This window comes from Malania oleifera, chromosome 11, assembly GCF_029873635.1.
Source record: "Malania oleifera isolate guangnan ecotype guangnan chromosome 11, ASM2987363v1, whole genome shotgun sequence".
In the NCBI taxonomy this organism is placed as follows: domain Eukaryota; kingdom Viridiplantae; phylum Streptophyta; class Magnoliopsida; order Santalales; family Ximeniaceae; genus Malania; species Malania oleifera.
In genome coordinates this window covers 52,182,900-52,198,524 of record NC_080427.1, presented here as the reverse complement: position 1 = coordinate 52,198,524, position 15,625 = coordinate 52,182,900, and the positions used below count along the sequence as shown (strand labels likewise).

Here is a 15,625-nt window from a genome sequence, read left to right as displayed (position 1 = left end):
TTGCAACTTTGTCTCATACATGAAAGAGAACATAAAAATCTAACCTTTGCCATACTAATATGATGATTATGAAACCTAATCATTCATGCACACTTAAACTCATGAAATCATGCAAAGGGGTTTTTCCTTGAATGAGTTTTTCCTTCTCTTAGCTTCAATCTTCAATCTCTAAGCTTTAAGCTTTTCTCCTCTATCTTCTTCTTTCTTTATTTATTTCTCCTCTCTCCTCTTGCTCTCTCTCTCCCCCCCCCCCCCCCCCCCCCACTTGGAGTGAACATACACTCCAATTCCTCTTGTTTGTTCTCTTGGAGCAAATGTAGACTCCAATCCCTTCGTCTTTTTTTTTTTTTTTTTTTTTGTATCCTTGCATGACCTATAACTTCTTATTTATAGAGAAAAGACTTGAATTAATCTTTTAATTCAAAATATGTCCTTTTAGAGTGAGGAAACCCCTTCCTTGTCCTAAATGGGGCTTTTGGCAACAAGAGAAAGCTCTCCCTTGATTAGGAGCTTATCCTTATCTGGGATAATTCCTAAATTAACTCAATTAAGGCTCAATTAAGCCTTAAAAGTGCACGTGAGGGTTCAAGTTTCAAATTTATGAAGAAAGACTTTAAAAAAGGGGAGTGAAACTTCCATTAGACTCTCTTATTCTCCAATTAAATTCAATCCGGACAAAATTAGGTATCTCCTCATGGATAGCTTAATCTTTGCAACTTCCTGCTCGAGTTCCCTTGTGGAGTCTTTGGGCTTAGATATCAACTTTAGCACATCTCTTATGCCCTCAAAGCTTGTTGCTAATACATCCGTCACAGCTTGGGATTCAACAGTGACACACTATAAATCTACCAGACTCCTGTTGTGAGAGAGTTGATTTCTTAGCTCAATAACTATTGGAGTAGTTTGCTCCGTAGTAACTAGTATTGTATCAGGGGTACCTTGTGCATTTTCAGATCCCTTCTTCTCCATCAATTCACCATAGTTTTTTCAGCTTTGGATCCTCTCCTTCGCTGGTGCATATTGACACCTGGCAGCTTGCAAAAACAATGGCCATAATTCAAAAATACAAGACATGGTTGTTTTGTGGCTAAAACCAGAGGAGAGGATTAGGGGGAAAAAAAAAAGAAGAAAAGAAGAAAGAGACTGATGCATCCTTGCTGAAGAAGCTGCATCATAAAATTTCTCCACTGCGCTTGTTTTTTGGGAGCCAAAGCCAGGCTTGCAGCCCTACATTTTGTTCAATGCCAGATGATGCAAAGGGAAAAAGAGAGGAATTGGAGAAAGAAGGGGGAAGGGATGATGCTGAACTAGTTTGGGCAACCCGCTGCTGTGGTGGCAGCAGCGGTTCTCAGTGGTAACAGAGAACTCCAACGGTGATGAGTGCAGGTGCAGTGGCTGATTTCTTCTGTCAGTTCAGGCAGCGATGGCAAGCTTCTGAAATGATGGAAGCATGGGCTCTCCAATTTCAATTTCAGCTGTCAATGATGCAGCTCTGCAACGACAATCTGTTTACAGATCCACGTCAGATGAGGGAAAGGCAGAAAGAGAGGAAATAGAGAAAGAAGGGGGAAGGGATGATGCTGAATCAGTTTTGGCAACCAGCTGCTGTGGTGGCAACAGTGGTTCTTGGCAATGGAGAACTCCAACAGCGACAAGTGCAGGTTCTTTAACAGAGCTGCAATATCTAACAACTAATGTTTATGATGCAGCTTCTCCAGCGAGGATGAATCAGTCTCTTTTTGTTTTTTAATCCTCTGCTCTGGCTTTGGCCATAAAACAACTGCATCTTGTCTTTTTGAATTATAGCCATTGATTTCACAAGCTGCCAGGTGTCAATATGCGGGGGGTGCAGAGGACGATGATCCCCTGCCCCCTGTCAAGAAGAAGATCTGAAGCCAACCCTCTTCTTTTTTCTCGAGTTTACTTAAAATTGAATTAGACCAACTATGTCAAGGCTGGATCGGTCCTGTTTGGTACAACCTGAGTTGGGTTAGACACCAGATTTGGCTTAGCTAAAACAAAATGAACTGGTCTATGAATAAGAAAGTTGGGCCTAGGTTTTAATATGTTGGCTGACAGGTAGGTTTGGGCTTATATGTTTTCAGCCAATAAAATTTGGGTGTGTTTAGGTTTATGAACTGGACTGATGGTTGTCTGACGCCTCTATTGGTGGAGATAATGGTGGTTTGATGATGGTAATGAGTGAGGATTGAGATAAGGCTCTGACACCAAATTGATGCAGGACCGTTTGATGGCAGAGAACCAGAAAATGATAGAAAATTGAGAGGAAACTAAAAGAAGGTAACAAAAAATAAATGAGGAAAACAAAGAGAAAGGGAGAATCGAAGTAAGACTCAATTTAGGCTTAAATCTGAAATTCAAATCTGCCTCTCATAGTTAACATCAAGCCTTTGTATAGGCTTTCTCATGATATTAAATAAGGAAACAATCTCTAGGAAATATTGTCAAATCCCTAAAAATTAAAACAGCACATAACTGTAAAATCTTTAAATCATATGACCCTAGATAATCTACTTGATTATTACCTTGTAAAATCCCACTATAAAAGTTCTGCGAAAATAAGAAAAAGGGCAAAAAACACTTACCTTCCCTAAGGTTGGGCAAGGACCTCCCTTGAGGTTTTAAAAATTCCATTGAACTCCCTTGAGGTTTAAAAAATATCAGAGGTTTCCCCTGAGATTTGTCAAAAAGACACAAACCTCCCCCAAAATATTTGTCTTTTTGCAAAATACAAGGGAAGGTTTGAGTCTTTTTAACAAATCTCAGTGGAGATCCTTGAGATTTTTGAAACCTCAGGGGAAGTCCTTGTTTTTTTGCCAAACCTCAAGGGAGGTAAGTGTCTTTTGCCCTAAGAAAAATTATGAAAAAAAAATAACTACAAGATTGCCTAAAATCATAAAAATGCCAAACATGATGAATTTGAATCGCAGGCCTCAAAGCTCATAAACGTTAAATCTTGATATACTTTGTTGGTCCATAACCTAATAGTTTAAGCTTTTAGATAAAGTGGTAATCTAACATGGTATCAAAGTTGGTTACTAGGAGGTCCTGGGTTCTAGTCAAGGTCTTAAATTTCGATTTCGACTCAAATTTCGAAATTGCAAAAGTATGGAAATTTCGATTTCGATGTTGATTTCGATTTTGATTTGAAAAAATAACGGAAACTAGCAGTAAAGCATGGAATTTTTTGTGAAACTTTAGAAATGGTTAACAAACATAAAAATATAAGTTTTAAGACTAATATATTACAAATTAAATACATCTATGTTTTGTATGAGGTGGAAAAGTTGTAAAATAGTATGTATATCAAACATGTTTGTAAGATAATGTATATTAAACATATTCATTTAATGCAAAAGAAATTCATAAATCATTTAAATATTATTTATTATACAAATATTGATAATTTAGACATGAATGGTTAAATAAAATATTACTATAAGTTTATTTTTTCATATAATTTTAAAAGCACTTGTGAGAACCTTTTGTTTTAATAAAATAAAGAAAATAAATTAAAAGAGAAATTTCACTTCACTATCGAGGTTTTGATAAATTTCGACAAATTTTGCTAAAATTTCGAGGTTTCGATAAATTTCGGATGATTCGTTGAGATTTCGACGGAAATTATGCAAGACGGAAATCGACTGCCATTTCGATTTCGAAGGTGACGGAAATCGGAAATTTCGACAGTTTCATGGAAATTTAAGACCATGGTTCTAGTCTTGTTGCCCATGTTTATTGCGTGGTATTTAAAAAAATCATTGTATTCCGTATAATGGGTGATATTTTCGTGTCTTTATCTCTCCATGTGCTGTCGGCCTGCATGTGCGGGAGAGTGTTAAAGCTTGATATAAATTGTTGGCCCCCAACCCAACAGCTTAAGCTTGTAAGTAAAGTGGTAATCTAACAATAACATTCTAGTCAATCGACCTTGCTTTTTTCACAGCCTCCAAAAATACCACATGGGATGCGAAGGACCTTAACGCTATAGTTTCTTCATATTCATCCTTCCATCCCCTCCTTGATTCTACATCACTTGTACTTCTATTTTCATTTTTAATTAAAAAATTTGATGTTAAACACCAGACTCCTTACACAAGCAACCCTAGGTAGCATGGATTATGCCTCTTTTTCCATAAGTTGTCCCCTGTACAAATGGCCTCCCAACCGGTGTCCACACAGGAAATTACTTTTTCTGAAGCTTTGGCCTTTCCAAATATTCCACATGAGAGACAAGATTTCTAGCATCATGTCTTGGAGTAGGACTTAAGTACTTACCTTTGAACCTCCCTATTTTCAGTGAACTCCATCTCTGCCTATCCTCTGCTCTCACAAACTTTACCAAAGTCTATTAGAAGAGGTATCTAAGTCAATAGTTCCTCTGCCCATGGTCATGACTAATGACCTAATTAAGGGCCAACTCTCTATCCTCACCATCAAAGTGTTGGAGCTTAGTAATTAGCGCCACATCTCTAGGTCATAGATCTTGCCAAAAGCTTATTCTAGTGCGCCATTCTTTGTGAAGAAACCTGTATGCATTAAAAAAAAAAAAAAATCATTATTCTGTGCATGATTCCTTTCCACTCATTTCCTCCATGAGAAATTCTGAAAATATTGGCGTTTAATCTTTTTGGTAAACTTTGTTTCAAACACTATGGATGGTGGCAAAAGTCGAAAGATGAAGGGTCAAAGGGAATTAGCGAATTTGAAGAGTTCGATAAATTATGATGGAATGGGTTTGAAAAGGGGGCTTCTTGGATCATTTTGTTTAGCTTTATTTTGGGTTCTTGTGTTCTCTTTTGTTTTCTTTTTGCTTTTTCCCTTTGGTAAGTGTTCTTCCGTGGTGGACTTCTTGTCCTTGCATGCAGTAATTTCTCTCTATCTCATATATATTCTTTTGTGATATATATAAACACTTTTCATGGAAAACTTCCACAACCACGTATTTGTTGGGGCATTGTTGTATGAAACATAACTCGACCTTTGATTAGAGTGCACAATTCACCCTTCCATCTCCCTTGTTCAATGTGCCCATAATGGTTACTGCTTGTCAATTTTGTCAATTTGAATAGCAATTTCTCCTTCAATGTAAGCTTCCATTCCAATTTTATATCTTTATGTTACCGTTGGTTCACAAAAAGTCCATTCCTTGGAATAGAATGGAATAAGTTGGGAATACAATAAAAGTTGTCCAGGGATATAATAATTTAGAAAAAAGTCACTTATACAAAAGTTTGTGTTATTCTTTCAAACATGGAACATGATAGAAATAGGCATTCCCATGGTGAAATTTTGGAATCATCATTCCTTGTCTATTCCATTGGGAAAAATTCATCAATTTTTGCATTGTCATTTGCTTTAATCTCTATCATGAAAATACATCTTTCGGAATCTATCAAACCCTTGTATTATAATCTTCCATCATGCAAGGATTGTAAAGTTATTCTAGGTGAAAGTCTAACCACACAACATAGAGTTTTATTTTTAGATATATGTATTAAAAAATGGAAGAAAAATAATAAAGTAAACCAGTTTAAGAGAACTAAGTGGTGGAACCTAAAGGGGGAAAATATAAGAAAATTTAAAGATAAAATAATCAAAGATGGGGATTGGACTATAGAGGATAGGATAGATACAAATACTCTTTGGAGTAGATTAGCTAGCTCTATTAAAAAGATAACAAAACTGTTTTAAGGAAGCTAGGGCTACATCGCCGTTGCACGGGGGGTCTCCATCGGCTCTCCATACAATTCACATCGACTCTCTGACTCGAAGGCTCGTCTTTGTTCGCCATGCCGTCACTGTTGCCGTGTGTAGAAGGAGAATACACCGTCGCCGTTCATCCCTTGAGAAAAAGTCTGAACACGGGGATATTTTCATTTTGGGTTAGGGCTTTCAAGTTGACAGTGAGTACGTTCGCATCGGCTTGCTTCACAACCTGCATCTCAGGCACCTGCAGCAGCATCATCCCATTGTTTGCTGGACATCTCACCCTTGCACTCGAGACCACATCATCCCAGCCTCCTCTCTCTCGAAGGTCGTCTTCCGCCGTCGACTCCCGTCACCATCGTCAGAAGAGATGCCGTCAGCCCTCACCGCTACCATAGCCATCGTCAAAGGGTAACATGTTGTTTCTAATTTAACTTGTTGTAAGCTTTTTTAACGTGTTGTTGCTACTTTCCTGGGTTGCCCATGGTGGCGACTGCTCCACCGGTGACTCCCTTGCTGGTGAGGACCTTTGAACCTTGAGATACACTTGCAAAAAGACGTATTCTTAGATGGTAACAAACACGGTGGTGCCTACGTTCAGAATGCCAATGCGTTATCTTGTGGATATTAATGAGGAGAAGGGATTCATTTTTACAAAGATGGAGATGACAAAGGCGGCTGAGGAATTCCGGTTTGCTTTGGTCCTGAAATTTTCACGCTCTAGGCCCTCAATAGATGTCATCAAAATTATAGTGCTTAAAACCTGGGGGCTATTGGAAACTCCAATGGTTAGTTTCATGGATAGTCACCATGTTCTTGTACAATTGAGATCTAAGAGGGACTTTGTGCATGCATGGGCCCGTGAAGGAAGAGTAATAGATGGGTGTTCGTTTCGGTTGTTTCATTGGACGAAAGATTTTGATCTGGAAAGGGAGTCTCCTTTGGATCCCCAATGGATATTCCTACTTGGCCTACTGATCCATATGTATCGCCCGGATTGTCTTCAAATCCTAGCATCCATATTTGGTCGATTTTTAGGAGTTGATAATTCGACTTTGAACAAGACTAGAACGTCCGGTGCACGGATATGTGTAGAAATTGACCTTCAAGAGAAACCGGTATAGGGATTCCCCATTGTTGTTTCAAATAATAAAGTGATTTGGCAAGAGGTAAGGTATGAGAAGTATGGCTTCTATTGTTCCAAATGCTGCCGTCAAGGACACATAGAGGTAGTTTGCAGAGATGGAGAAAATAAGGGCAGGAGGGATAAAGAAATTACTTGTGTGCCAAAGAAAATGTGGAGAGAAAAGGAGAAAAAGGAAGTAGAAGGACACACAGGCCTCCCGACGCCCATTAATGCAGAGGCGAAGGCTGTGGAGTCTCATGTGAAGGAACCAGAAGAGTCGGGGGTGTGGAAAAGTTGTCGGTGATTATTGAAGTGCGGGAGGAAGGTGAAGTGAAGAAGGACAGTACCGTTAACGTAGAGAATGATACACAACCAAAGGATGGCAATACTGAGGAAGCGGGATCAAGGCACGAGAATTTTGTTCCCGATGCTCAAGATAAAAGGGCTAGTGAGACACAGGTGGAGGCAACTACTTTGGTGAATGAGGAGATTTACATGGATTTGGAGGAGGATCAAGCCTTGATTTGTGCATGTGTGGAGGAGGAGATGATGGGAGTGGATGAGAACTTGGTGGGGCAAGGTGGTGCAGGGGGGAACGTCTGAAGTTTTAAAATTAGAGTGTGTTCAACCCCCAAAGTTAGATGGGACATCTTTGCCTACTTATGAATCAGACTATGATGTTGATAGACCTATACAACCGTTGAGTAAGAACAAACATTATGATTTTGATTTGGATTTACAGGTTTCTTTGGCAACGTTGAAGGACCAGCTAAGACAAGGTGTGCGTCATTCTCGGCGGGTTCTTATCCGCCCCTCAAAAATTAATCTATGATTGACACAATGCCAGTGTGGAATGTAAGAGGTTTAGGAAGATCGAGGAGGAGGTTGAAAGATTTAGTTAGATGTCACCGAGTAGCTATTGCTGTGCCGTTCTTGGAGGATACCAGGATCTGGTTAGCTAGTTGGCATGTCAGGGAGAGGAAAGTGACTCACTCGAAAAATGAGCAGTTTGGAAGCTATTCCAAGTATAGGAATTCAGTCGTGTAATAATTAGCCCAAGGGCGTCTTCTCAAGGAATGTAGTTAAGTTCCAAATTTTGCGTAATTCCAAAAGAAATTACAAAAAGAAATTTTTATTGAACACAGTTCAGATTCGGGTGCTTAGAATTTTTGAGATTTTGCAATGAAATTTAAACCCTAACTAAAAATTATTCATACATAAAAAAATACCGATTAAACACCTGACTCAAGACCAAAAAGATGAAAGAAGATAAACCCTTCAAACATTCACTTAAATAAAAATAATAAAAGACTAAACTTGATAATATGAATAAACTCCAACTAAATAAAAATACTAGATTTTATATTAAGGCCAAGAAAAATTAAAGTCTAAAACAAGATTACTGAATAATAAAGAAAAAAAACACAAACTTTATTAATAAAATACCCAAAGCAATTATTGAAATCCTAAAACAATATTTAAAGAAGAAAAAGACAAATTAAATTAGCAATCCCCAACAAACTTAAGAGCATCAACTATTTTAATGCAATAAATAAATAAAAAATATGGAATTAATAATATTAAAAAAAAATTAAAACTTTTGAAATAATTTAAAGAAAGAGAAGAGAGATGAGAGAAGAGAGAGAAGAAAGAGAGAGAGAGAGAGAGAAGAAGGAGAGAAGCTGGCCGTAGCAGCACAGCACAGCAGCGGCAGCACGGGTTGCTCCTTCATGCACAGCACAGCAGCACGGCAGAAAGGAGACAGCAGGAGCAGCAGCAGCACTCGGAACAGGGAGCAACAGCAGCACAGAGCAGAGCTCTTGGGTTCCTAGAGGGCTGAGGGAGAGGAGAGAGTTGAGGGAGACAGGAAGAGAGAAGAGAGGGCGTGACAGAGACTAGAAGGGGAGAGACAGAGAAAGGAAAAAAAAGCTGAGAAAGGAGAGACAGAGAGGAGGGTTGAGAGTTGAGGGGTTGATAGAGGAGAGGAAGAGAGACAGAGAAAGGGAAAGGAGGAAAGCTGAGATGAGGTAGAGAGAGACCAAAAAAAAAACTTTTAAAAACCCCCTTGAGGAAGCCCTATTCCCAGCGTGCTACTCCCCCAGGCCCTTCAATTCGGCCTCCAAATCCCACGCTCACACCCAGTGCATGCCTTTGCATGGCCGGGTCACATCAGGCCCAAAGGCCTCTCTTCCATTTTTTTTTTTTCCGTTTTCTTGTTTCTTTTTGTTGTTTCCCAGCCCGACCTCTTTTTGTTTTCATTTTTATTTGGCCGCTTCCCAGCTTTTTTGTATGTGTGTATTCGGCCAAGCCCTTCACGTGCATGGCTCGATCTCTTCATGCATGCACGCCCCTCATGCTCACGTCCACGTATGCATGGCAGGTCTTCATTTGGTGCACACGGCTTCAAACAAATGCTTGCATACAGTCACGTGCACGGCTCAACTACCTCACATGCATGGATGCGGCCTTCTTGTCCTTTACTCTCACAGTTCCATGCATGGTTCCTCTTGCTCACGGTTTGTAGACTTGTACACGATGTCCCTTTAATATTTAACGCTCACAGCTCACGTACACGTGCTTCCTTCATGTGCATTTTTAATTTCAATTTTAATTTCCAAAAATTGTCCTGCAAATATAAAATATCAAAAATCCATAAATTATTGAATAACGACCCAAATATTAAAAATGGAGTTCAATGTTAAAATATGGGATATAATAGGCATTTAATTAAAATTATAGTCTTTAATACATGAATTTAAACGCCTAACTACGCATCTTTTGACGCGTAATCAGAAGGCACCACTATGAGATATCTAGAGTTTGCTTCTTTACCTCGTCTAGTTAGAGACATGATACGACTTGACAAAATTGGTCTTCCTAATTTAAGAGTCTAGTGTGTTGTTTTGTCTTCGTTTCGTTTTCGTTACGTTTCGTTTTTATCTGTTTGTAGCTTGCTTTGCTAGAACCACGGTTTTCCTCCGCCATAAGTGAGGGGTTTTATAATAAAGAAAGGAGGTGCTGCTCTCTTTTATGGAAAAAAAAAAGAAGAAGAGGTGAATCAAGGAGAAGATTCTTAAATAGTAAAGAAAGTTGGCGGTGGGATAAAAATGTTCAAAAAGCCGTAAAAACAAAAAGAATTTGGTATGAAATGTGACAAAAATGTAGAAACATGGATAACTTTGAAAAGTATAAAAAGGCGAGGAAAAATGCAAAAAAGGTCATTAGTGAAGCTAAACACAGATCATTTAATAGTTCGTATGATAGATTAAATACAAAAGATGGAGAAGAGATATATTTAAACTTGCTGAAGTTAGAGAAAGGAAGAGTAAGGACTTAGGAAATGTAATATGTATAAAAAGTGAGGATGATATTGTCTTGGTCAATGACGAAGACATAAAAGATAGATAGCAAAGTTACTTTAGTAAGTTGTTTAATGAAAACCAAATAGAAGGCTTAAAACTTAGAATTGACAAATGAGGAAAAGACAAAAAATACTTGAGATTTATTTGCAAATTTAGAGTTAACGAAGTTAAGTTTGTACTAAAAAAGATGAAAAATGGAAAAGCTATAGGACCGACTAACATCCCAATTGAAGTTTGGAAATGCTTTGGTGGTAACGGAACTATATGGTTAATTAATTTATTTAATGCAATTATAAAAACTAGGAAAATGTTAGACGAATGGAGGAAAAACACTTTAATACCTATATAGAAAAATAAAAGAGATATTCAAAATTATAATAACTATCGTAGAATTAAACTTATTAGTCATACAATGAAATTGTGGGAAAGGGTAGTTGAACAAAGATTAAGGTTGGAAACGAAGGTCTCAGAAAATTAATTTGGTTTTATGCCTGGGAGACCTACCGCAGAAGTTATATATCTTTTAAGAGGATTAATGGAAAAGTTTAGGAAAAAGAAGAGGGACTTGCATATGATATTTTTTCTTAGAGAAAGCGTATGATAGGGTACCTAGGGAAGTTTTATGATGGGTTTTAGTAAAAAAAAAAGTATATATAGTAAGTATACTAGATGTCATTAAGGATATGTATGATGGAGTAATGACTAGTGTAAGGACTATAGATGGAGAAACTAGAGAATTTCCAACCACCATAGGTGTACATCAAGGATCTACTTTGAGCCTTTATCCTTTTGCTTTAGTGATGGACCAACTGACTAAGAGCATTCAAGATGAGGTTCCATGGTGTATGCTGTTTGCAAATGATATTGTATTGATTGATGAAACTAGGAGTGGAGTGGAGGCTAAGTTAGAACTATGGAGAGAAGTTTTGGAATCTAGAGGTTTTAGAATAAGTAGAAATAAGACAAAATATATGAAATGTAATTTTAATAATGGTAGGAGGAATATTGGAGACAAAGTTAAACTTGATGATGAAGAAATAAATAACATTTATAGATTTCGATACCTTGGATCTATTATGTAAGCTGAAGGAGAAATTGAAGATGATGTAATTCATAGAGTTAAAGCAGATTGGGTAAAATGGAAAAACGCTTCAAGTGTTCTTTGTGATTGTAGAATACACTTAAAATTAAAAGGAAAGTCTTATAGGATGGCTATAAGACCAATTATACTATATGGATCAGAATGTTGGGTAACGTAGAACCAGAATATCCAAAAAGTATAAGTTGTCGAGATGAGAATGTTTAGATGGATGAGTTGTATAATACTAAAAGATAAATTAAGGAATGAACATATTCGCGGTAAGTTAGGTATAGCTCCTATAAAAGATAAGATAAGAGAGAGACGACTCAAATGGTTTGGACACTTGCAATTTGCAACGTAGGGCACATAGTGTGCTTGTGAGGAAGAGTGAGTTAGTTACTGTGGGCGGCAGTAGAAAGGGTAGGGGAAAACCTAAAATAACTTGGAATGAGATAATAAGGATTTAATAGCCTTGAATTTGTCAAAAGAAATTGTCTATGGTCACATAAATTAGCGGAACAAATTCATATAACTGACCCCCTAGTGGGATTTAAGGCTTGATTTGGTTGTTGTATTATTGGGAATAGACATTTTGTGAGCCAAACGTGACCTTAGTGTTAAAAGGTATTTTGCTGCGCTTATAGTATAATCAGGTTTGTCTGTATTTGAAATTTTCCTTGATAGGTGAGATCAATTTTGTAAAAAGATCTTTATAATTTGTTTTAGTATATAGCAGAGTGTGTATGCCAGTAAGTCTCTATTATTGCTTAAGAAAATGAAGAAATAAATGTATTTAGTTTATAATGAGTGAAAAAAATAAAGCATTCAAGAAAGAATTGTGATTGGTAGAGTCCAAAACAAACAACCATAGGCAAGTGTAATTCTCTCATGCTATGGTAGTCCATTTCCCAGTGCTACACACTAGTGAATTGTTGTTTCCACAATCCACGCACACGCACGTATGATTACTATGAAGCAAGTCTAACTCCTCGCTAAAAATCTGTTGCTGTCCAGTTCCACCACCATTGCATGCCTTCAATTATACAAACATGAAAATTTTGGAAAGAGGAAAGCAATTAAGCAAGGAAATGTAGGATGACTTTTCTTGTTTCCTTCAATGCTTCCTGGGGTTTTATGTCTGGAGACAACCTAAAAGAGCCACGTTCAAATTAAAGCAGCACAATGTTTTGGACAAAGGGGCAAAATAGGTCTCAAATGCTCAAGGCTCCCACCATATATTTAGGTCAAGGATAGAGAAATTTCCCATTTTTGATTGTTTGTGGAAAGAATGTACCTTTTAGAGAATTTGAGAAAAGTGTGATCTAATGCAGTCACTGAGATAGGTTAATGGTGGGAGATGCATGATCCCATATTGTTTCGAATGTCAAACCAGTGACCTATCTTGCTCAATCTTTTTTGTTTGTAATGAATTAACTGCCAGGTGTCACTTCATGATTTATCCTTTTTGGGTAAAATTACATTCATGATTTCAGAAAACCAAAAATAGCTGTAGATTCATTCACAAAATTCAATGAACGTTGCTACAAAACTTTAATGACCTTGTCTGTCATGTTGTTGACATTAATTTCACTCATTTTGATTAGTAGGGCCAACATAATTGGTATAATTGGAAACAGCTAAACATGATATTGGAATTGGGGTTATATATGTTGCATTTATGTCTTCTACTTATTGTACTTTTTCTCTACAACAGAACCTGCAGTGTGGGGAGACTGTGACAATAGAAGGCCAAGCTTATACCATTTCAGCTGTAACTCATCGTTACCAGCTTCGGAAGGGAAAGTACGAGCCAAGCGAGAAGAGGCTTGATGTTCTGTCCACAGGGAGATACATACTAAACTTATATCTAGAAAACTTGCTAGAACAATCGTGACCTGCAGTTTTGGATAAGACAGGTCTCCCAAGATTAAGAAGCGAATGAAGCTTGGCCTTGATGCCTAGCTCATGTTAATAAATTTTTTTCTTACTGTAGTTGAAAATTATTAATCTGTATATCAGGAAAACTATTGATCCAGAATAGGGCTCGGTACTACTAGATGGTGTAGTGGATAAATTGTATTTTCATTCTGTTGTTATTATTATTATTATTATTATTATTTTGCTTACTTGGCTGCTGGTGTATTGTTGTTTTAATGTACTAAAAGAACATAGTAATACCATTATATAATCAAGGCTCTTCGGAACTTCCCTCTCTCCATCACTTTTAACTAAGTTGCTAATCTTATTTTTATTTTTATTTTTATTTTACTCTTTATGATTGCACCAGATTGCAGGAAAAATCCTACATTCAACTTTACCCTTTCTTATACTACCTCAACCCGGAAGTTGAAGCGATGCAGCAGGAACCCATACACATGCCTTTGTGGGAAAAGTAGAACTTCCAACTCTTCTGGGGGCATTGATGCATTGTCCTTGCCCAGCCCTAATACCGAAGCACCAGTGTACCACTAAAACGAGGAAGTTATAGCTCATGGACACTGCAGAATTTGCATCACATGGTTTGGTTCTATGTCCCACAAGAGTGTGCAGGGTTAATTCTATGTGCATCTTCCCATTCTACTTATTTTTGCTATTATCCTGAAGAAAAAATCCTGTTTTGCTACGGTAATATATAAGAGTAGTTGGGTGGGGCTGTGACCGAGGTCGAATGAGATGATATTTATGTTTAGCATATTTAAGCTCGGTTCATTTATTAAGCAAGAAGGGCTTAAGGAATAGCATGAACAAAATCACATGATTGGAAGTAACTAAAACTAAGACATAAGTGCACACTCAAAAAGAGCTTAAGGATGTTTTTCTCTTTTAAGAGAACTCCCTGATCAATCAAAGAGCAATTTAATGAAGGAAATTCTCCTATTCTTAGGCTAGGGCTGGCCTGATCTTTTCTCACTAAGAAAAGACTAAACTTTCATAGATATAAAGTTAGGTATGAAAAACTCATTCATGCCCATATCTTGTTTCTTGAAAATAGCAAACTAAATGGAAAGACGTGATGATTATTATTATAAAGGGCAAAATATACTTATTTCTCATGAGGTTCACTAAAAAGATAAGAGATTTTTAAAATCCCACAGATCTCTCCTCAAGTTTGAATCTATGAACACTCATACCTCTCATGTATATTTTTTGTTTGTATTCAAATGGAAGTTAAAAAAAAAAATATATTTTTTCAATCATGCCCTCAATTAGGGGTTGCTAGCTTTTTAGATGTGATATGGCTCATTTGTTTTTTTTTTTTCGTTATCAACCTTATTTACATAATACCTTTAAAAATATTTTATTTTCAATTATGCCATCAATCAAGACTTGTTAGATTCCAACACGTGATGTGGCTGAATTTTTTTTCCCTTTTTGTCCTTATTTATAGTGTTTTAAAAAATATTTTTTTTTTCCTATTTTGCCCTAAATTATATGTTACCAGCAGGGTATAATTTGCCTTTGAAGATATTTTTTTTTGCCTTTTTGCCCTTAATTACATATTACAACATGATTCATTTGCCTTTGAATATTTTTTTCCCTTTCTTTACCCTTATTAAGTCTATTTCACTTTGCCTACCTTCAAAGAAAAAGAGAATGGAAATCAACTTTCAATGTTACATCAATATGTAATTGAAACAAAAATAATAAATTTTTGACTTTCATTGCTACAATATTTATGTGACTTTGATTACTAGTAAACTTATTTGTTTTACAAATGTCTAAAACAGGTAATGATTATTATTAATTAGTTTGTTTTAGTTATAGTGTATTTTTTACATTCCTCACATTTTTAGACTTTGCCATGAGTCAATTCATACTTGCTTTTTTTTTTTTTTTTTTGCTAACAAGATGAGTTCTAGACTAATACTAAGCGTGCAATAACGAGAGCATATTGTAAAAGAGTATAGACTAGTTGCCAAAAATTTATTATTTTTGTTTCAATTAGATGTGGATGTATGATTGAAGGCTAATTTCCATTTGATGGAGATGTCTCTTTTGTTTTGAAGGTAAGCAACGTGAAATGGGCTTAATAGGGGTAAAGAACGGAAAATATATTTCAAAGGCAATTGAAACCATACTACATCATGTAATTAAGGGAAAAAATATTTTAAAAAACAAATTGTACCATGCTAGTAGCATATAATTAAGGATCGAAAAAAATTATTTTTAAAGGCATTATGTTAATAAATGCATTAAGGCTCCTAATTGAGGGCTTAATTGAAAAAAATTATTTTTAAAGGCATTGTGTAAATAAGAGGAAAAATAAAAAAAATTAGTAACATCACGTGTAAAAAACTCATAGCTCCTAATTAAGGGCATGATTGA

The 15,625-nt window shown here is 36.5% G+C and overlaps 1 protein-coding gene across 4 annotated transcripts in view; it reads left to right on the top strand.

Moving 5' to 3' along the window:
• LOC131167956 (uncharacterized) overlaps positions 1–13,513 on the top strand; it is a 32,858-nt gene extending 19,345 nt beyond the window's left edge. For all 4 annotated transcript variants that reach the window (XM_058127053.1, XM_058127052.1, XM_058127056.1 and 1 more), the window contains one exon: positions 13,014–13,513. In XM_058127053.1, coding sequence (XP_057983036.1) covers positions 13,014–13,193 — 180 coding nt within the window. In that variant the 3' untranslated portion in view covers positions 13,194–13,513. The remainder of the gene's footprint in view (positions 1–13,013) is intronic.
• Positions 13,514–15,625: the final 2,112 nt, after the last annotated feature.